Here is a 20,766-nt window from a genome sequence, read left to right as displayed (position 1 = left end):
TGGTGATTTAGATGTACACGTGGTGGTGATTTTAGATGTAGATGTGGTGGTGATTTAGATGTACACGTGGTGGTGATTTAGATGTACAGGTGGTGGTGATTTAGATGTACACGTGGGGGTGATTTAGATGTACACATGGTGGTGATTTAGATGTACACGTGGTGGTGATTTAGATGTACTGTACATGTGGTGGTGATTTAGATGTACACGTGGTGGTGATTTAGATGTACACGTGGTGGTGATTTAGATGTACAGGTGGTGGTGATTTAGATGTACACGTGGTGGTGATTTAGATGTACTGTACATGTGGTGGTGATTTAGATGTACAGGTGGTGGTGATTTAGATGTACACGTGGTGGTGATTTAGATGTACACGTGGTGGTGATTTAGATGTACATGTGGTGGTGATTTAGATGTACACGTGGTGGTGATTTAGATGTACACGTGGTGGTGATTTAGATGTAGATGTGGTGGTGATTTAGATGTACAGGTGGTGGTGATTTAGATGTACACGTGGTGATGATTTAGATGTACACGTGGTGGTGATTTAGATGTAGATGTGGTGGTGATTTAGATGTACACGTGGTGGTGATTTAGATGTATACGTGGTGGGAATTTAGATGTACACGTGGTGGTGATTTAGATGTACTGTACATGTGGTGGTGATTTAGATGTACACGTGGTGGTGATTTAGATGTAGATGTGGTGGTGATTTAGATGTACACGTGGTGGTGATTTAGATGTACATGTGGTGGTTATTTAGATGTACACGTGGTGGTGATTTAGATGTACATGTGGTGGTGATTTAGATGTAGATGTGGTGGTGATTTAGATGTACAGGTGGTGGTGATTTAGATGTACACGTGGTGGTGATTTAGATGTACACGTGGTGGTGATTTAGATGTACATGTGGTGGTGATTTAGATGTAGATGTGGTGGTGATTTAGATGTACAGGTGGTGGTGATTTAGATGTACACGTGGTGGTGATTTAGATGTACACGTGGTGGTGATTTAGATGTAGATGTGGTGGTGATTTAGATGTACTGTACACGTGGTGGTGATTTAGATGTACTGTACACGTGGTGGTGATTTAGATGTACACGTGGTGGTGATTTAGATGTAGATGTGGTGGTGATTTAGATGTACTGTACACGTGGTGGTGATTTAGATGTACTGTACATGTGGTGGTGATTTAGATGTACACGTGGTGGTGATTTAGATGTAGATGTGGTGGTGATTTAGATGTAGATGTGGTGGTGATTTAGATGTACATGTGGTGGTGATTTAGATGTACATGTGGTGGTGATTTAGATGTACACGTGGTGGTGATTTAGATGTACATGTGGTGGTGATTTAGATGTACATGTGGTGGTGATTTAGATGTACACGTGGTGGTGATTTAGATGTAGATGTGGTGGTGATTTAGATTTGGTTACTCTTATTTATGCAGCATAGCATCCTGCTGTTTGGGCCTGAGCAATCAGGCTTGTCTGTGTGTACTGTATTTGTATGTGTACGTCTTTGTCTGTGTGTGAGTGTGTGTGAGTGCATGTGTGTGTATAGTTCCACTCAGGTCTCAGATGCTTGGTGGCAGCATGTATAATTCCAGACTGGGTTGGCTGCTCCATTTAAAAAAAGGCATTTTGCCATTAAAGCCTTAATCACCGAACTTCAAGGTGCTTTTCCTCCAAGAGAGACTCCAATATGGACAATATGGACGTTAGCCCTGATTCAGACCAAACAGTTGCAATCTGAATTCTATTCAGTCAAAAAGGTTATCTGGATGTCTACGGTTTATTCCACATACACACACACAAACAAACAAACAAACCTGGAGAAGTAAGCCCTGATCCTCCTCTAGTGCAGTCCCCTGTTCAGAGCCCTGTGTACACTCTGACCTTCAGAGCCCTGTGTACACTCTGACCTTCAGAGCCCTGTGTACACTCTGACCTTCAGAGCCCTGTGTACACTCTGACCTTCAGAGCCCTGTGTACACTCTGACCTTCAGAGCCATACAGCCCACCACTACACCCACACAAGCTTCCCAGTGTTGTTTATTTAACATGACAGTTTTCTTCTATAGAAGATGCATTTCCATCCTCTCAATGGACAGAACAACACAGACACACAGTATGCTGTAGTTCTAGCTACTTCCGTCACATGTGCTGTACCATACAATACAGTGGGTCAATTCTATTGGCTTTATTATCACCAGTGACAGAATAAGTCATATCAGTCACAATAATTAGTGGGGTGCAGGATTTAACACTGGTGTAAGGCCTTTAATTGATGTGTCTTGTAACTGATACAGGTACTGAGTGATGAATGGTGGTACACTCACAAACAGAGTGCCCACATGTGTAGACCTTGTAGACTATAGGGTATGGCTTTGGTTGGCAACATCAAGTGATGATCTTTCATTCAAAACTAAATGGCATCCTACTACTACTACTACTACTAGTGTGTGTGTGTGTGTGTGTGTGTGTGTGTGTGTTTTGTCTCACCTGGTAGCCCAGTGGATCCATGTCCTCTATGTCTTGTGGAGAATTGGGCAGGTACTCATATCTCCCGTTGTCATGGTGATCACGAGGCAGACTCATGTGGCTGCAGTAGTGTCTGAGAGAAAGAAGTCGAGTCAATAAATCTAACATTTATTGGGGTAAGATATTACTGAATTTTATAGACATCTGAAGTGTGTGTGTGTTAGAGAGAGACAGAGAGACCATTTGTCTCTGTGTGTGTGTGTGTGTGTGTGTGTGTGTGTGTGTGTGTGTGTGTGTGTGTGTGTGTGTGTCTATCTTTGACTCTACCCGTCCGGGTTGACCCTGGACATGGTCTCGGCTGCTGTGACCCCCAGACTGTGTAGGGCCAGGTGGGGGGCCAGGGGAAGGTGCTCCCAGTGTCTTTCCGTCTGCGTGCTGCAGTCCTGTAAGCCATAACCCCTCCCACGCCGGCCCTTGATCTGCAGCGTGATTGGGTGCTCATAGGCAGCCAGGATTCTAAGAGCATCCCGTTTGCTCAGGTGAGAAAGATCCCGTTTAGTCAGGTGACTCAGATTCCGCCCATTGACCTGTGAGGAGACACAGAGACACACAGATGACATCCTATTCCCCATATAGTGCACCAGGGATGCATTGTGGGGGTTCAGAGGTGACTCATCTACTCTGGAGAACACTCAAAACAAGGGAGGGGATGCAGAGATGAAAACTAAAGGGTTTCGATACCTGGCTTCTACGTTGTACCCGATGCCAAGCATAGCACCAGAGCCATGCCACTAGAGCCGTGAGCTAACAACACATGACCCAACCCAACCAGAGTGACAGTTGTACACAGCATTTCAGAACTACTCCCTATCACTAACATGACTCACCACCTACTACAGTACACACACAACTACAGAGACAGCACAGGAGGCTGGTGAGAGGAGGACGGATCCTAATAATGGTAGGAATGAAGTGAATGGAATGGTATCAACCACATTGTAACCATGTGTGGGATGTGTTTGATACCATTCCACTTACTCCATTCCAGCCATTACTATGAGCCTGTCCTTCCCAATTAAGGTGCCACCAGCCACCTGGAAGAGACAGAGCGAGAGAGAAAGTATTTACTATGTAGATTACAGAGAGAGTACTGTGTGTGTGCCATATTTCTCTGTGAGGGTAACTGAAATATGTGTTGTATTCAAACACAGTCAAACCCTGTGTGTGGTTCTGATTTGCAGTTGTGTGTGTGTGCGTGTGCGTGTGCGTGTGCGTGTGTGTGTGTGTTTGTGTAAACAACGATGTAAGAGCTTGTTTGTGCATCTGCTTGTCGACATGCTAACGTCATGTGGAGATACCCAGCCAAGCACACATCCAGCCTTACCTGAGGCATGCTGTAACATACACACACACTGGCAGTATTATGGTGGCCTTTTAATGCATGCCATGTGCACTGATACAAAATGCCACCTGTACAAAAAAACTCTGTGGAGGAAGAGACAGGGGACTGGCCATCACCCCACGACAGAAAGAGAAAAAGAGAGGAGAGGAGACTGGGCATCACCCCACGACAGAAAGAGAGAGAGAGAGAGAGAGAGGAGAGGAGACTGGACATCACCCCACGACAGAAAGAGAGAGAGGAGAGGAGAGGAGACTGGGCATCACCCCACGACAGAAAGAGAGAGAGAGAGAGAGAGGAGAGGAGACTGGACATCACCCCATGACAGAAAGAGAGAGAGGAGAGGAGAGGAGACTGGGCATCACCCCACGACAGAAAGAGAGAGAGGAGAGGAGACTGGACATCACCCCACAACAGAAAGAGAGAGAGGAGAGGAGAATGGGCATCACCCCACGACAGAAAGAGAGAGAGAGAGAGAGAGGAGAGGAGACTGGACATCACCCCACGACAGAAAGAGAGAGAGGAGAGGAGACTGGACATCACTCCACAACAGAAAGAGAGAGAGGAGAGGAGAATGGGCATCACCCCACGACAGAAAGAGAGAGAGGAGAGGAGAGGAGACTGGGCATGACCCCACGACAGAAAGAGAGAGAGGAGAGGAGACTGGACATTACCCCATGACAGAAAGAGAGAGAGGAGAGGAGAGGAGACTGGGCATCACCCCACGACAGAAAGAGAGAGAGGAGAGGAGACTGGACATCACCCCACAACAGAAAGAGAGAGAGAGAGAGAGAGAGGAGAGGAGACTGGACATCACCCCACGACAGAAAGAGAGAGAGGAGAGGAGACTGGACATCACCCCACAACAGAAAGAGAGAGAGGAGAGGAGACTGGACATCACCCCACAACAGAAAGAGAGAGAGGAGAGGAGACTGGACATCACCCCACAACAGAAAGAGAGAGAGAGAGAGAGGAGAGGAGACTGGGCATCACCCCACGACAGAAAGAGAGAGAGGAGAGGAGACTGGGCATCACCCCACAACAGAAAGAGAGAGAGAGAGAGAGAGAGGAGAGGAGACTGGACATCACCCCACGACAGAAAGAGAGAGAGGAGAGGAGACTGGACATCACCCCATGACAGAAAGAGAGAGAGGAGAGGAGAGGAGACTGGGCATCACCCCACGACAGAAAGAGAGAGAGGAGAGGAGACTGGACATCACCCCACGACAGAAAGAGAGAGAGGAGAGGAGACTGGGCATCACCCCACGACAGAAAGAAAGAGAGAGAGGAGAGGAGACTGGGCATCACCCCACGACAGAAAGAGAGAGAGGAGAGGAGAATGGGCATCACCCCACGACAGAAAGAGAGAGAGGAGAGGAGAGGAGAATGGGCATCACCCCACAACAGAAAGAGAGAGAGGAGAGGAGAGGAGACTGGGCATCACCCCACGACAGAAAGAGAGAGAGGAGAGGAGACTGGGCAATACCCCACGACAGAAAGAGAGAGAGGAGAGGAGAATGGGCATCACCCCACGACAGAAAGAGAGAGAGGAGAGGAGAGGAGAATGGGCATCACCCCACGACAGAAAGAGAGAAAGGAGAGGAGAATGGGCATCACCCCACGACAGAAAGAGAGAGAGGAGAGGAGACTGGACATCACCCCACGACAGAAAGAGAGAGAGGAGAGGAGACTGGGCATCACCCCACGACAGAAAGAGAGAGAGGAGAGGAGACTGGACATCACCCCATGACAGAAGGAGAGAGAGGAGAGGAGAGGAGAGGAGACTGGGCATCACCCCACGACAGAAAGAGAGAGAGGAGAGGAGACTGGCCATCACCCCACAACAGAAAGAGAGAGAGGAGAGGAGACTGGACATCACCCCACAACAGAAAGAGAGAGAGGAGAGGAGACTGGGCATGACCCCACGACAGAAAGAGAGAGAGGAGAGGAGAATGGGCATCACCCCACGACAGAAAGACAGAGAGGAGAGGAGAGGAGACTGGGCATCACCCCACGACAGAAAGAGAGAGAGGAGAGGAGAATGGGCATCACCCCACGACAGAAAGAGAGAGAGGAGAGGAAACTGGGCATCACTCCATGACAGAAAGAGAGAGAGGAGAGGAGACTGGTTATCACCCCACGACAGAAAGAGAGAGAGGAGAGGAGACTGGTTTTCACCCCACGACAGAAAGAGAGAGAGGAGAGGAGACTGGACATCACACCATGGCAGAAAGAGAGAGAGGAGAGGAGACTGGACATCACACCATGGCAGATAGAGAGAGAGGAGAGGAGACTGGACATCACACCATGGCAGATAGAGAGATTGTGAAAGGAGGGGAGACGGAAGGAGGAGAGCAGAGGAGAGGTGAGAAGAGAAGAGAGGAGGAGAGAAGAGAGCAGAGGTGAGGAGAGGAGAAGAGAGAAGGGAGCAAAGGTGAGGAGAGGAGAAGAGAGAAGGGAGCAGAGGTGAGGAGAGGAGAAGAGAGAAGAGGTGAGGAGAGGAGAGGAGAGAAGGGAGCAGAGGTGAGGAGAAGAGAGGAGGGATCAGAGGTGAGGAGAGGAGAAGAGAGGAGGGAGCAGAGGTGAGAAGAGAGAAGGGAGCAGAGGTGAGGAGAGGAGAAGAGAGAAGGGAGCAGAGGTGAGGAGAGGAGAAGAGAGGAGGGAGCAGAGGTGAGAAGAGAGAAGGGAGCAGAAGAGAGGAGGGAGCAGAGGAGAGGAGAAGAAAGAAGAGGTGAGGAGAGGAGAGGAGAAGAGAAGGGAGCAGAGGTGAGGAGAAGAGAAGAGAGGAGGGAGCAGAGGTGAGGAGAGGAGAAGAGAGGAGGGAGCAGAGGTGAGAAGAGAGAAGGGAGCAGAGGTGAGGAGAGGAGAAGAGAGAAGGGAGCCGAGGTGAGGAGGTGAGAAGAGAAGGGAGCAGAGGTGAGGAGGTGAGAAGAGAGAAGGGAGCAGAGGTGAGGAGAGGAGAAGAGAGAAGGGAGTAGAGGTGAGGAGAGGAGAAGAGAGGAGGGAGCAGAGGTGAGGAGAGAGAAGGGAGCAGAGGTGAGGAGAGGAGAAGAGAGAAGAGAGCAGAGGTGAGGAGAGGAGAAGAGAGAAGGGAGCAGAGGTGAGGAGAAGAGAGGAGGGAGCAGAGGTGAGGAGAGGAGAAGAGAGAAAGGAGCAGAGGTGAGGAGAGGAGAGGAGAAGAGAGAAGGGAGCAGAGGTGAGGAGAGGAGAGGAGAAGAGAGAAGTGAGAAGAGGTGAGGAGGTGAGAAGAGAGAAGGGAGCAGAGGTGAGGAGAGGAGAAGAGAGAAGGGAGCAGAGGTGAGGAGAGGAGAAGAGAGGAGGGAGCAGAGGTGAGGAGAGAGAAGGGAGCAGAGGTGAGGAGAGGAGAAGAGAGAAGAGAGCAGAGGTGAGGAGAGGAGAAGAAAGGAGGGAGCAGAGGTGAGGAGAGGAGAAGAGAGAAGAGGTGAGGAGAGGAGAGGAGAAGAGAAGAGAGAAGGGAGCAGAGGTGAGGAGAAGAGAAGAGAGGAGGGAGCAGAGGTGAGGAGAGGAGAAGAGAGAAGAGGTGAGGAGAAGAGAAGAGAGGAGGGAGCAGAGGTGAGGAGAGGAGAAGAGAGAAGGGAGCAGAGGTGAGGAGAAGGGAGCAGAGGTGAGGAGGGGAGAAGAGAAGGGAGCAGAGGTGAGGAGGTGAGAAGAGAGAAGGGAGCAGAGGTGAGGAGAGGAGAGAAGGGAGCACAGGTGAGAAGGGAGCAGAGGTGAGGAGAGGAGAAGAGAGAAGGGAGCAGAGGTGAGGGAGAGGAGAAGAGAGGAGGGAGCAGAGGTGAGGGGAGGAGAAGAGAGAAGAGAGCAGAGGTGAGGAGATGAGAAGAGAGGAGGGAGCAGAGGTGAGGAGAGGAGAAGAGAGAAGGGAGCAGAGGTGAGGAGAGGAGAAGAGAGAAGAGAGCAGAGGTGAGGAGAGGAGAAGAAAGGAAGGAGCAGAGGTGAGAAGAGAAGAAGAGAGAAGGGAGCAGAGGTGAGGAGAAGAGAGAAGGGAGCAGAGGTGAGGAGAGGAGAAGAGAGAAGGGAGCAGAGGTGAGGAGAGGAGAGGAGAAGAGAGAAGGGAGCAGAGGTGAGGAGAGGAGAGGAGAAGAGAGAAGTGAGAAGAGGTGAGGAGAGGAGAAGAGAGAAGGGAGCAGACGTGAGGAGAGGAGAAGAGAGGAGGGAGCAAAGGTGAGGAGAGGAGAAGAGAGAAGAGAGCAGAGGTGAGGAGAGGAGAAGAAAGGAGGGAGCAGAGGTGAGGAGAGAAGAAGAGAGAAGGGAGCAGAGGTGAGGAGAAGAGAGAAGGGAGCAGAGGTGAGGAGAGAGAGGAGAAGAGAGAAGGAGCAGAGGTGAGGAGAGGAGAGGAGAAGAGAGAAGGGAGCAGAGGTGAGGAGAGGAGAGGAGGAGAAGAGAGAAGTGAGAAGAGGTTAGGAGAGGAGAAGAGAGAAGGGAGCAGACGTGAGGAGAGGAGAAGAGAAGGAAGCAGAGGTGAGGAGAGGAGAAGAAAGGATGGAGCAGAGGTGAGGAGAGGAGAAGAGAGAAGGGAGCAGAGGTGAGGAGAAGAGAGGAGGGAGCAGAGGTGAGGAGAGGAGAAGAGAGAAGGGAGCAGAGGTGAGGAGAGGAGAAGAGAGAAGGGAGCAGAGGTGAGGAGAGGAGAAGAGAGGAGGGAGCAGAGGTGAGGAGAGGAGAAGAGAGAAGAGAGCAGAGGTGAGGAGAGGAGAAGAAAGGAGGGAGCAGAGGTGAGGAGAGGAGAAGAGAGAAGGGAGCAGAGGTGAGGAGAAGAGAGAAGGGAGCAGAGGTGAGGAGAGGAGAAGAGAGAAGGGAGCAGAGGTGAGGAGAGGAGAGGAGAAGAGAGAAGGGAGCAGAGGTGAGGAGAGGAGAGGAGAAGAGAGAAGTGAGAAGAGGTGAGGAGAGGAGAAGAGAGAAGGGAGCAGACGTGAGGAGAGGAGAAGAGAAGGAAGCAGAGGTGAGGAGAGGAGAAGAAAGGATGGAGCAGAGGTGAGGAGAGGAGAAGAGAGAAGGGAGCAGAGGTGAGGAGAAGAGAGGAGGGAGCAGAGGTGAGGAGAGGAGAAGAGAGAAAGGAGCAGAGGTGAGGAGAGGAGAAGAGAGAAGGGAGCAGAGGTGAGGAGAGGAGAAGAGAGGAGGGAGCAGAGAGGAGAGAGAGAAGGGAGCAGAGGTGAGGAGAGGAGAAGAGAGAAGAGAGCAGAGGTGAGGAGAGGAGAAGAAAGGAGGGAGCAGAGGTGAGGAGAGGAGAAGAGAGAAAGAGAGGTGAGGAGAGGAGAGGAGAAGAGAAGAGAGAAGGGAGCAGAGGTGAGGAGAGAGAGAGAGGAGGGAGCAGAGGTGAGAGGAGAAGGGAGCAGAGGTGAGGGAGAAGAGAAGAGAGGAGGGAGCAGAGGTGAGGAGAGGAGAGAGAGAGAGGAGTGAGAAGAGAAGAGAGAGGAGGGAGCAGAGGTGAGGAGAGGAGAAGAGAGAAGGAGCAGAGGTGAGGAGAGGAGAAGAGAGAAGAGAGCAGAGGTGAGGGAGAGGAGAAAAAGGAAGGAGCAGAGGTGAGAGAGAAGAAGAGAGAAGGAGCAGAGGTGAGGAGAAGAGAGAAGGGAGCAGAGGTGAGGAGAGGAGAGAGAGAAGGGAGCAGAGGTGAGGAGAGGAGAGAGAAGAGAAAGGAGCAGAGGTGAGGAGAGGAGAGGAGAAGAGAGAAGTGAGAAGAGGTGAGGAGAGGAGAAGAGAGAGGGAGCAGACGTGAGAGAGGAGAAGAGAGGAGGGAGCAAAGGTGAGGAGAGGAGAAGAGAGAAGAGAGCAGAGGTGAGGAGAGGAGAAGAAAGGAGGGAGCAGAGGTGAGGAGAGAAGAGAGAGAAGGGAGCAGAGGTGAGGAGAAGAGAGAAGGGAGCAGAGGTGAGGAGAGGAAGAGAGAAGGGAGCAGAGGTGAGGAGAGGAGAGGAGAAGAGAGAAGGAGCAGAGGTGAGGAGAGGAGAGGAGAAGAGAGAAGTGAGAAGAGGTTAGGAGAGGAGAAGAGAGAAGGGAGCAGACGTGAGGAGAGGAGAGAAGAGAAGGAAGCAGAGGTGAGGAGAGGAGAAGAAAGGATGGAGCAGAGGTGAGGAGAGGAGAAGAGAGAAGGGAGCAGAGGTGAGGAGAAGAGAGGAGGGAGCAGAGGTGAGGAGAGGAGAAGAGAGAAGGGAGCAGAGGTGAGGGAGGAGAAGAGAGAAGGGAGCAGAGGTGAGGAGAGAGGAGAAGAGAGGAGGGAGCAGAGGTGAGGAGAGGAGAAGAGAGAAGAGAGCAGAGGTGAGGGAGAGGAGAAGAAAGGAGGGAGCAGAGGTGAGAGAGGAGAAGAGAGAAGGGAGCAGAGGTGAGGAGAAGAGAGAAGGGAGCAGAGGTGAGGGAGAGGAGAAGAGAGAAGGGAGCAGAGGTGAGGAGAGGAGAGGAGAAGAGAGAAGGGAGCAGAGGTGAGGGAGAGGAGAGGAGAAGAGAGAAGTGAGAAGAGGTGAGGAGAGGAGAAGAGAGAAGGGAGCAGACGTGAGGGAGAGGAGAAGAGAAGGAAGCAGAGGTGAGGGAGAGGAGAAGAAAGGATGGAGCAGAGGTGAGGAGAGGAGAAGAGAGAAGGGAGCAGAGGTGAGGAGAAGAGAGGAGGGAGCAGAGGTGAGGAGAGGAGAAGAGGAAAGGAGCAGAGGTGAGGAGAGGAGAAGAGAGAAGGGAGCAGAGGTGAGGAGAGGAGAAGAGAGGAGGGAGCAGAGGTGAGGAGAGAGAAGGGAGCAGAGGTGAGGAGAGGAGAAGAGAGAAGAGAGCAGAGGTGAGGAGAGGAGAAGAAAGGAGGGAGCAGAGGTGAGGAGAGGAGAAGAGAGAAGAGGAGAGAGAGAGAGGAGAAGAGAGAGAGAGAAGGGAGCAGAGGTGAGGAGAAGAGAAGAGAGGAGGGAGCAGAGGTGAGGAGAAGGGAGCAGAGGTGAGGAGAAGAGAAGAGAGGAGGGAGCAGAGGTGAGGAGAGGAGAAGAGAGAAGAGGTGGGAGGAGAAGAGAAGAGAGGAGGGAGCAGAGGTGAGAGAGGAGAGAGAGAAGGGAGCAGAGGTGAGGAGAAGGGAGCAGAGGTGAGGAGGTGAGAAGAGAAGGGAGCAGAGGTGAGGAGGTGAGAAGAGAGAAGGGAGCAGAGGTGAGGAGAGGAGAGAAGGAGCACAGGTGAGAAGGGAGCAGAGGTGAGGAGAGGAGAAGAGAGAAGGGAGCAGAGGTGAGGAGAGGAGAAGAGGAGGAGGGAGCAGAGGTGAGGAGAGGAGAAGAGAGAAAGAGAGCAGAGGTGAGGAGATGAGAAGAGAGGAGGGAGCAGAGGTGAGGAGAGGAGAAGAGAGAAGGAGCAGAGGTGAGGAGAAGGGAGCAGAGGTGAAGGTGAGAAGAGAAGGGAGCAGAGGTGAGGAGGTGAGAAGAGAGAAGGAGCAGAGGTGAGGAGAGGAGAAGAGAGAAGGGAGCAGAGGTGAGGAGAGGAGAAGAGAGAGGGAGCAGAGGTGAGGAGAGGAGAAGAGAAGAAGCAGAGGTGAGGAGAGGAGAAGAAAGGAGGGAGCAGAGGTGAGGAGAGGAGAAGAGAAGGGAGCAGAGGTGAGGAGAGAAGAAGAGAGAAGGAGCAGAGGTGAGGAGAAGAGAGAAGGGAGCAGAGGTGAGGGAGAGGAGAAGAGAGAAGGGAGCAGAGGTGAGGAGAGGAGAGGAGAAGAGAGAAGGGAGCAGAGGTGAGGAGAGGAGAGGAGAAGAGAGAAGTGAGAAGAGGTTAGGAGAGGAGAAGAGAGAAGGGAGCAGACGGAGGAGAGGAGAAGAGAAGGAAGCAGAGGTGAGGAGAGGAGAAGAAAGGATGGAGCAGAGGTGAGGAGAGGAGAAGAGAGAAGGAGCAGAGGTGAGGAGAAGAGAGGGGAGCAGAGGTGAGGAGAGGAGAAGAGAGAAGGGAGCAGAGGTGAGGAGAGGAGAAGAGAGAAGGAGCAGAGGTGAGGAGAGGGAGAAGAGAGGAGGGAGCAGAGGTGAGGAGAGGAGAAGAGAGAAGAGAGCAGAGGTGAGGAGAGGAGAAGAAAGGAGGGAGCAGAGGTGAGGAGAGGAGAAGAGAGAAGGGAGCAGAGGTGAGGAGAAGAGAGAAGGGAGCAGAGGTGAGGAGAGGAGAAGAGAGAAGGAGCAGAGGTGAGGGAGAGAGAGAGAGAAGAGAGAAGGGAGCAGAGGTGAGGAGGAGAGGAGAAGAGAGAAGAGAAGAGGTGAGGAGAGGAGAAGAGAGAAGGGAGCAGACGGAGGAGAGGAGAAGAGAAGGAAGCAGAGGTGAGGGAGAGGAGAAGAAAGGAGGGAGCAGAGGTGAGGAGAGGAGAAGAGAGAAGGGAGCAGAGGTGAGGGGAAGAGAGGAGGGAGCAGAGGTGAGGAGAGGAGAAGAGAGAAAGGAGCAGAGGTGAGGAGAGGAGAAGAGAGAAGGGAGCAGAGGTGAGGAGATGAGAAGAGAGGAGGGAGCAGAGGTGAGGAGAGAGAAGGGAGCAGAGGTGAGGAGAGGAGAGAGAGAAGAGAGCAGAGGGAGAGAGAGAAGAAAGGAGGGAGCAGAGGTGAGGAGAGGAGAAGAGAGAAGAGGTGAGGAGGGAGAGGAGAAGAGAAGAGAGAAGGGAGCAGAGGTGAGGAGAAGAGAAGAGAGGAGGGAGCAGAGGAGGAGAAGGGAGCAGAGGTGAGGAGAAGAGAAGAGAGGAGGGAGCAGAGGTGAGGAGAGGAGAAGAGAGAAGAGGTGAGGAGAAGAGAAGAGAGAAGGGAGCAGAGGTGAGAGAGGAGAAGAGAGAAGGGAGCAGAGGGAGAGAAGGGAGCAGAGTGAGGAGGTGAGAAGAGAAGGGAGCAGAGGTGAGGAGAGTGAGAAGAGAGAAGGGAGCAGAGGTGAGGAGAGGAGAGAAGAGCACAGGTGAGAAGGGAGCAGAGGTGAGGAGAGGAGAAGAGAGAAGGGAGCAGAGGTGAGAGAAGAAGAGAGGAGGGAGCAGAGGTGAGGAGAGGAGAAGAGAGAGATGAGAGCAGAGGTGAGGAGATGAGAAGAGAGGAGGGAGCAGAGGTGAGGAGAGGAGAAGAGAGAAGGGAGCAGAGGTGAGGAGAAGGGAGCAGAGGTGAGGAGGTGAGAAAAGAAGGGAGCAGAGGTGAGGAGGAGAGAAGAGAGAAGGAGCAGAGGTGAGAGAGGAGAAGAGAGAAGGGAGCAGAGGTGAGGAGAGAGAAGAGAGGAGGGAGCAGAGGTGAGGAGAGGAGAAGAGAGAAGAGAGCAGAGGTGAGGGGAGAGGAGAAGAAAGGAGGGAGAGAGGTGAGGAGAGGAGAAGAGAGAAGGACAGAGGTGAGGAGAAGAGAGAGGGAGCAGAGGTGAGGAGAGGAGAAGAGAGAAGGGAGCAGAGGTGAGGAGAGGAGAGGAGAAGAGAGAAGGGAGCAGAGGTGAGGAGAGGAGAGGAGAAGAGAGAAGTGAGAAGAGGTGAGGAGAGGAGAAGAGAGAAGGGAGCAGACGTGAGGAGGAGAAGAGAAGGAAGCAGAGGTGAGGAGAGGAGAAGAAAGGATGGAGCAGAGGTGAGGAGAGGAGAAGAGAGAAGGGAGCAGAGGTGAGGAGAAGAGAGGAGGGGAGCAGAGGTGAGGAGAGGAGAAGAGAGAAGGGAGCAGAGGTGAGGAGAAGAGAGGAGAAGAGAGAAGGGAGCAGAGGTGAGGAGAGGAGAAGAGAGAAGGGAGCAGAGGTGAGAGAGGAGAAGAGAAGAGCAGAGGTGAGAGAGAGAAGAAAGGAGGGAGCAGAGAAGAGGAGAAGAGAAGGAGCAGATGGGGAGGAGAGGAGAAGAGAGAAGGGAGCAGAGGTGAGGAGAAGAAAGGAGGGAGCAGAGGGGAGGAGAGTCAAAGAGAGAAGGGAGCAGAGGAGAGGAGAAGAAAGGATGTAGCAGAGGGAGGAGAGGAGAAGAGAGAAGGGAGCAGAGGTGAGGAGAGTCAAAGAGAGAAGGGAGCAGAGGAGAGTGAGGAGAAGAAAGGAGGGAGCAGAGGGAGGAGAGTCAAAGAGAGAAGGGAGCAGAGGTGAGGAGAGGAGAAGAAAGGATGGAGCAGAGGTGAGGAGAGGAGAATTGAGAAGGGAGCAGAGGGGAGGAGAGTCAAAGAGAGAAGGGAGCAGAGGTGAGGAGAGGAGAATAAAGGATGGAGCAGAGGGAGGAGAGAGAGAAGAGAGAAGGGAGCAGAGGTGAGGTGAGGAGAAGAAAGGAGGGAGCAGGGGGGAGAGAGAAGAGAGAGAAGGGAGCAGAGGTGAGGAGAGGAGAAGAAAGGATGGAGCAGAGGTGAGGAGAGGAGAAGAGAGAAGGGAGCAGAGGTGAGGAGAAGAAAGGAGGGAGCAGAGGGGAGGAGAGTCAAAGAGAGAAGGGAGCAGAGGTGGAGAGAGGAGAAGAAAGGATGGAGCAGAGGTGAGGAGAGGAGAAGAGAGAAGGGAGCAGAGGTGAGGAGAAGAGAAGAGAGAAGGGGACAGAGGTGAGGAGAAGAGAGGAGGGAGCAGAAGTGAGGAGAGGAGAAGAGAGAAGGGAGCAGAAGAGAGGAGAAGAGAAGGGAGCAGAGGGGAGGAGAAGAGAAGAAAGAAGGGAGCAGAGGGAGGAGAGGAGAGAAGGGAGCACAGGTGAGAAGGGAGCAGAGGTGAGAGAGGAGAAGAGAGAAGGGAGTAGAGGTGAGGAGAGGAGAAGAGAGGAGGGAGCAGAGGTGAGGAGAGAGAAGAGACAGAGGTGAGGAGAGGAGAAGAGAGAAGAGAGCAGAGGTGAGGAGAGGAGAAGAGAGAAGGGAGCAGAGGTGAGGAGAAGGGAGCCAAGGTGAGGAGGTGAGAAGAGAAGGGAGCAGAGGTGAGGAGGTGAGAAGAGAGAAGGGAGCAGAGGTGAGGAGAGGAGAGAAGGGAGCACAGGTGAGAAGGGAGCAGAGGTGAGGAGAGGAGAAGAGAGAAGGGAGCAGAGGTGAGGAGAGGAGAAGAGAGGAGGGATCAGAGGTGAGGAGAGAGAAGGGAGCAGAGGTGAGGAGAGGAGAAGAGAGAAGAGAGCAGAGGTGAGGAGAGGAGAAGAAAGGAGGGAGCAGAGGTGAGGAGAGGAGAAGAGAGAAGGGAGCAGAGGTGAGGAGAAGAGAGAAGGGAGCAGAGGTGAGGAGAGGAGAAGAGAGAAGGGAGCAGAGGTGAGGAGAGGAGAGGAGAAGAGAGAAGGGAGCAGAGGTGAGGAGAGGAGAGGAGAAGAGAGAAGTGAGAAGAGGTGAGGAGAGGAGAAGAGAGAAGGGAGCAGACGTGAGGAGAGGAGAAGAGAAGGAAGCAGAGGTGAGGAGAGGAGAAGAAAGGATGGAGCAGAGGTGAGGAGAGGAGAAGAGAGAAGGGAGCAGAGGTGAGGAGAAGAGAGGAGGGAGCAGAGGTGAGGAGAGGAGAAGAGAGAAAGGAGCAGAGGTGAGGAGAGGAGAAGAGAGAAGGGAGCAGAGGTGAGGAGAGGAGAAGAGAGGAGGGAGCAGAGGTGAGGAGAGAGAAGGGAGCAGAGGTGAGGAGAGGAGAAGAGAGAAGAGAGCAGAGGTGAGGAGAGGAGAAGAAAGGAGGGAGCAGAGGTGAGGAGAGGAGAAGAGAGAAGAGGTGAGGAGAGGAGAGGAGAAGAGAAGAGAGAAGGGAGCAGAGGTGAGGAGAAGAGAAGAGAGGAGGGAGCAGAGGTGAGGAGAGGAGAAGAGAGAAGAGGTGAGGAGAAGAGAAGAGAGGAGGGAGCAGAGGTGAGGAGAGGAGAAGAGAGAAGGGAGCAGAGGTGAGGAGAAGGGAGCAGAGGTGAGGAGGTGAGAAGAGAAGGGAGCAGAGGTGAGGAGGTGAGAAGAGAGAAGGGAGCAGAGGTGAGGAGAGGAGAGAAGGAGCACAGGTGAGAAGGGAGCAGAGGTGAGGAGAGGAGAGAAGAGAGGAGCAGAGGTGAGGAGAGGAGAAGAGAGGAGGAGCAGAGGTGAGGAGAGGAGAAGAGAGAAGAGAGCAGAGGTGAGGAGATGAGAAGAGAGGAGGGAGCAGAGGTGAGGAGAGGAGAAGAGAGAAGGGAGCAGAGGTGAGGAGAAGGGAGCAGAGGTGAGGAGGTGAGAAGAGAAGGGAGCAGAGGTGAGGAGGTGAGAAGAGAGAAGGGAGCAGAGGTGAGGAGAGGAGAAGAGAGAAGGGAGCAGAGGTGAGGAGAGGAGAAGAGAGGAGGGAGCAGAGGTGAGGAGAGGAGAAGAGAGAAGAGAGCAGAGGTGAGGAGAGGAGAAGAAAGGAGGGAGCAGAGGTGAGGAGAGGAGAAGAGAGAAGGGAGCAGAGGTGAGGAGAAGAGAGAAGGGAGCAGAGGTGAGGAGAGGAGAAGAGAGAAGGGAGCAGAGGTGAGGAGAGGAGAAGAGAGAAGGGAGCAGAGGTGAGGAGAGGAGAGGAGAAGAGAGAAGTGAGAAGAGGTGAGGAGAGGAGAAGAGAGAAGGGAGCAGACGGAGGAGAGAAAGAGAAGGAAGCAGAGGTGAGGGAGAGGAGAAGAAAGGATGGAGCAGAGGTGAGGAGAGGAGAAGAGAGAAGGGAGCAGAGGTGAGGAGAAGAGAGGAGGAGCAGAGGTGAGGGAGGAGAAAGAGAGAAAGGAGCAGAGGTGAGGAGAGGAGAAGAGAAGGGAGCAGAGGTGAGGAGAGGAGAAGAAAGGAGGGAGCAGAGGGGAGGAGAAGAGAAGGGAGCAGATGGGAGGAGAGGAGAAGAGAGAAGGGAGCAGAGGTGAGGAGAAGAAAGGAGGGAGCAGAGGGGAGGAGAGTCAAAGAGAGAAGGGAGCAGAGGAGTGGAGAAGAAAGGATGTAGCAGAGGTGAGGAGGAGAAGAGAGAAGGGAGCAGAGGTGAGAGAGTCAAAGAGAAGGAGCAGAGGAGAGTGAGGAGAAGAAAGGAGGGAGCAGAGGGGAGGAGAGTCAAAGAGAGAAGGGAGCAGAGGTGAGGAGAGGAGAAGAAAGGATGGAGCAGAGGTGAGGAGAGGAGAATTGAGAAGGGAGCAGAGGGGAGGAGAGTCAAAGAGAGAAGGGAGCAGAGGTGAGGAGAGGAGAATAAAGGATGGAGCAGAGGGAGGAGAGTCGAAGAGAGAAGGGAGCAGAGGTGAGGTGAGGAGAAGAAAGGAGGGAGCAGAGGGGAGGAGAGTCAAAGAGAGAAGGGAGCAGAGGTGAGAGGAGAAGAAAGGATGGAGCAGAGGTGAGGAGAGGAGAAGAGAGAAGGGAGCAGAGGGTGAGAGAGAAGAGAAGAGAGAAGGAGCAGAGGGAGGAGAAGAGAAGAGGGAGCAGAAGTGAGGAGAGGAGAAGAGAGAAGGGAGAGGAGGGAGGAGAAGAGAAGGGAGCAGAGGGAGGAGAAGAGAAGAAAGAAGGGAGCAGAGGGGAGGAGAGGAGAGAAGGGAGCACAGGTGAGAAGGGAGCAGAGGTGAGGAGAGGAGAAGAGAGAAGGGAGTAGAGGTGAGGAGAGGAGAAGAGAGGAGGGAGCAGAGGTGAGGAGAGAGAAGGGAGCAGAGGTGAGGAGAGGAGAAGAGAGAAGAGAGCAGAGGTGAGGAGGGAGAAGAGAGAAGGGAGCAGAGGTGAGGAGAAGAGAGAAGGGAGCAGAGGTGAGAGAGAGGAGAAGAGAGAAGGGAGCAGAGGTGAGGAGAGGAGAGGAGAAGAGAGAAGGGAGCAGAGGTGAGGAGAGGAGAGGAGAAGAGAGAAGAGAAGAGGTTAGGAGAGGAGAAGAGAGAAGGGAGCAGACGTGAGGAGAGGAGAAGAGAAGGAAGCAGAGGTGAGGAGAGGAGAAGAAAGGATGGAGCAGAGGTGAGGAGAGGAGAAGAGAGAAGGGAGCAGAGGTGAGGGGAGAAAGAGGAGGGAGCAGAGGTGAGGAGAGAGGAGAAGAGAGAAGGGAGCAGGTGAGGAGAGAGGAGAAGAGAGAAGGGAGCAGAGGTGAGGAGAGGAGAAGAGAGGAGGGAGCAGAGGTGAGGAGAGGAGAAGAGAGAAGAGAGCAGAGGTGAGGAGAGGAGAAGAAAGGAGGGAGCAGAGGTGAGGGGAGGGAGAAGAGAGAAGGGAGCAGAGGTGAGGAGAAGAGAGAAGGGAGCAGAGGTGAGGAGAGAGGAGAAGAGAGAAGGGAGCAGAGGTGAGGAGAGGAGAAGAGAGAAGGGAGCAGAGGTGAGGAGAGGAGAGGAGAGAAGAGAGAAGTGAGAAGAGGTGAGGGAGAGGAGAAGAGAGAAGGGAGCAGACGTGAGGGAGAGGAGAAGAGAAGGAAGCAGAGGTGAGGAGAGGAGAAGAAAGGATGGAGCAGAGGTGAGGAGAGGAGAAGAGAGAAGGGAGCAGAGGTGAGGAGAAGAGAGGAGGGAGCAGAGGTGAGGAGAGAGAAGAGAGAAAGGAGCAGAGGTGAGAGAGAGGAGAAGAGAAGGGAGCAGAGGGTGAGGAGAGAGAGAAGAAAGGAGGGAGCAGAGGGGAGGAGAAGAGAAGGAGCAGATGGGAGGAGAGGAGGAGAAGAGAAGGGAGCAGAGGTGAGGAGAAGAAAGGAGGGAGCAGAGGGGAGGAGAGTCAAAGAGAGAAGGGAGCAGAGGAGTGGAGAAGAAAGGATGTAGCAGAGGTGAGGAGAGGAGAAGAGAGAAGGGAGCAGAGGTGAGGAGAGTCAAAGAGAGAAGGGAGCAGAGGAGAGTGAGGAGAAGAAAGGAGGGAGCAGAGGGGAGGAGAGTCAAAGAGAGAAGGGAGCAGAGGTGAGGAGAGGAGAAGAAAGGATGGAGCAGAGGTGAGGAGAGGAGAATTGAGAAGGGAGCAGAGGGGAGGAGAGTCAAAGAGAGAAGGGAGCAGAGGTGAGGAGAGGAGAATAAAGGATGGAGCAGAGGGGAGGAGAGTCGAAGAGAGAAGGGAGCAGAGGTGAGGGAGGAGAAGAAAGGAGGGAGCAGAGGGGAGGAGAGTCAAAGAGAGAAGGGAGCAGAGGTGAGGAGAGGAGAAGAAAGGATGGAGCAGAGGTGAGGAGAGGAGAAGAGAGAAGGGAGCAGAGGTGAGGAGAAGAGAAGAGAGAAGGGAGCAGAGGTGAGGAGAAGAGAAGAGGGAGCAGAAGTGAGGAGAGGAGAAGAGAGAAGGGAGCAGAGGGGAGGAGAAGAGAAGGGAGCAGAGGGGAGGAGAAGAGAAGAAAGAAGGGAGCAGAGGGGAGGAGAGGAGAGAAGGGAGCACAGGTGAGAAGGGAGCAGAGGTGAGGAGAGGAGAAGAGAGAAGGGAGTAGAGGTGAGGAGAGGAGAAGAGAGGAGGGAGCAGAGGTGAGGAGAGAGAAGGGAGCAGAGGTGAGGAGAGGAGAAGAGAGAAGAGAGCAGAGGTGAGGAGAGGAGAAGAGAGAAGGGAGCAGAGGTGAGGAGAAGGGAGCCAAGGTGAGGAGGTGAGAAGAGAAGGAGCAGAGGTGAGGAGGTGAGAAGAGAGAAGGGAGCAGAGGTGAGGAGAGGAGAGAAGGAGCACAGGTGAGAAGGGAGCAGAGGTGAGGAGAGGAGAAGAGAGAAGGGAGCAGAGGAGTGAGGAGAGGAGAAGAGAGGAGGGAGCAGAGGTGAGGAGAGAGAAGGGAGCAGAGGTGAGGAGAGGAGAAGAGAGAAGAGAGCAGAGGTGAGGAGAGGAGAAGAAAGGAGGGAGCAGAGGTGAGGAGAGGAGAAGAGAGAAGAGGTGAGGAGAGGAGAGGAGAAGAGAAGAGAGAAGGGAGCAGAGGTGAGGAGAAGAGAAGAGAGGAGGGAGCAGAGGTGAGGAGAGGAGAAGAGAGAAGAGGTGAGGGAGAAGAGAAGAGAGGAGGGAGCAGAGGTGAGGAGAGGAGAAGAGAGAAGGAGCAGAGGTGAGGTGAGAAGGGAGCAGAGGTGAGGAGGTGAGAAGAGAAGGGAGCAGAGGTGAGGAGGTGAGAAGAGAGAAGGGAGCAGAGGTGAGGAGAGGAGAAGGAGCACAGGTGAGAAGGGAGCAGAGGTGAGAGAGGAGAAGAGAGAAGGGAGCAGAGGTGAGGAGAGGAGAAGAGAGGAGGGAGCAGAGGTGAGGAGAGGAGAAGAGAGAAGAGAGCAGAGGTGAGGAGATGAGAAGAGAGGAGGGAGCAGAGGTGAGGAGGAGAAGAGAGAAGGGAGCAGAGAGGAGAAGGGAGCAGAGGTGAGGAGGTGAGAAGAGAAGGAGCAGAGGTGAGGAGGTGAGAAAGAGAAGGGAGCAGAGGTGAGGAGAGGAGAAGAGAGAAGGGAGCAGAGGTGAGGAGAGGAGAAGAGAGGGAGCAGAGGTGAGGAGAGGAGAAGAGAGAAGAGAGCAGAGGTGAGGAGAGGAGAAGAAAGGAGGGAGCAGAGGTGAGGAGAGGAGAAGAGAGAAGGGAGCAGAGGTGAGGAGAAGAGAGAAGGGAGCAGAGGTGAGGAGAGGAGAAGAGAGAAGGGAGCAGAGGTGAGGAGAGGAGAGGAGAAGAGAGAAGGGAGCAGAGGTGAGGAGAGGAGAGGAGAAGAGAGAAGTGAGAAGAGGAGGAGAGGAGAAGAGAGAAGGAGCAGCGTGAGGAGAGGAGAAGAGAAGGAAGCAGAGGTGAGGAGAGGAGAAGAAAGGATGGAGCAGAGGTGAGGAGAGGAGAAGAGAGAAGGGAGCAGAGGTGAGGAGAAGAGAGGAGGGAGCAGAGGTGAGGAGAGGAGAAGAGAGAAGGGAGCAGAGGTGAGGAGAGGAGAGAGAAGAGAGAAGGGAGCAGAGGAGGAGAGGAGAAGAGAGAAGGGAGCAGACGTGAGGAGAGGGAGCAGAGGGAGGAGAGAGGTGAGGAGAGGAGAAGAAAGGAGGGAGCAGAGGGGAGGAGAAGAGAAGGGAGCAGATGGGAGGAGAGGAGAAGAGAGAAGGGAGCAGAGGTGAGGAGAAGAAAGGAGGGAGCAGAGGGGAGGAGAGTCAAAGAGAGAAGGGAGCAGAGGAGAGGAGAAGAAAGGATGTAGCAGAGGTGAGGAGAGGAGAAGAGAGAAGGGAGCAGAGGTGAGGAGAGTCAAAGAG

At 53.4% G+C, this 20,766-nt stretch overlaps 1 protein-coding gene across 1 annotated transcript in view; it reads right to left on the bottom strand.

Moving 5' to 3' along the window:
• LOC115131664 (uncharacterized) overlaps positions 1 to 20,766 on the bottom strand; it is a 40,758-nt gene that overhangs the window by 8,748 nt on the left and 11,244 nt on the right. The window contains exons 2-3 of the mRNA XM_065021203.1: positions 2,812 to 3,071; positions 2,506 to 2,617 (exon numbers count right to left, since the gene is read on the bottom strand). Coding sequence (XP_064877275.1) covers positions 2,506 to 2,617; positions 2,812 to 3,071 — 372 coding nt within the window. The remainder of the gene's footprint in view (positions 1 to 2,505; positions 2,618 to 2,811; positions 3,072 to 20,766) is intronic.

Source organism: Oncorhynchus nerka, linkage group LG2, assembly GCF_034236695.1.
Source record: "Oncorhynchus nerka isolate Pitt River linkage group LG2, Oner_Uvic_2.0, whole genome shotgun sequence".
NCBI classification, from domain to species: domain Eukaryota; kingdom Metazoa; phylum Chordata; class Actinopteri; order Salmoniformes; family Salmonidae; genus Oncorhynchus; species Oncorhynchus nerka.
The sequence above is the reverse complement of the archived record's forward strand: the minus strand, read 5'-3'. Positions and strand labels throughout refer to the sequence as shown.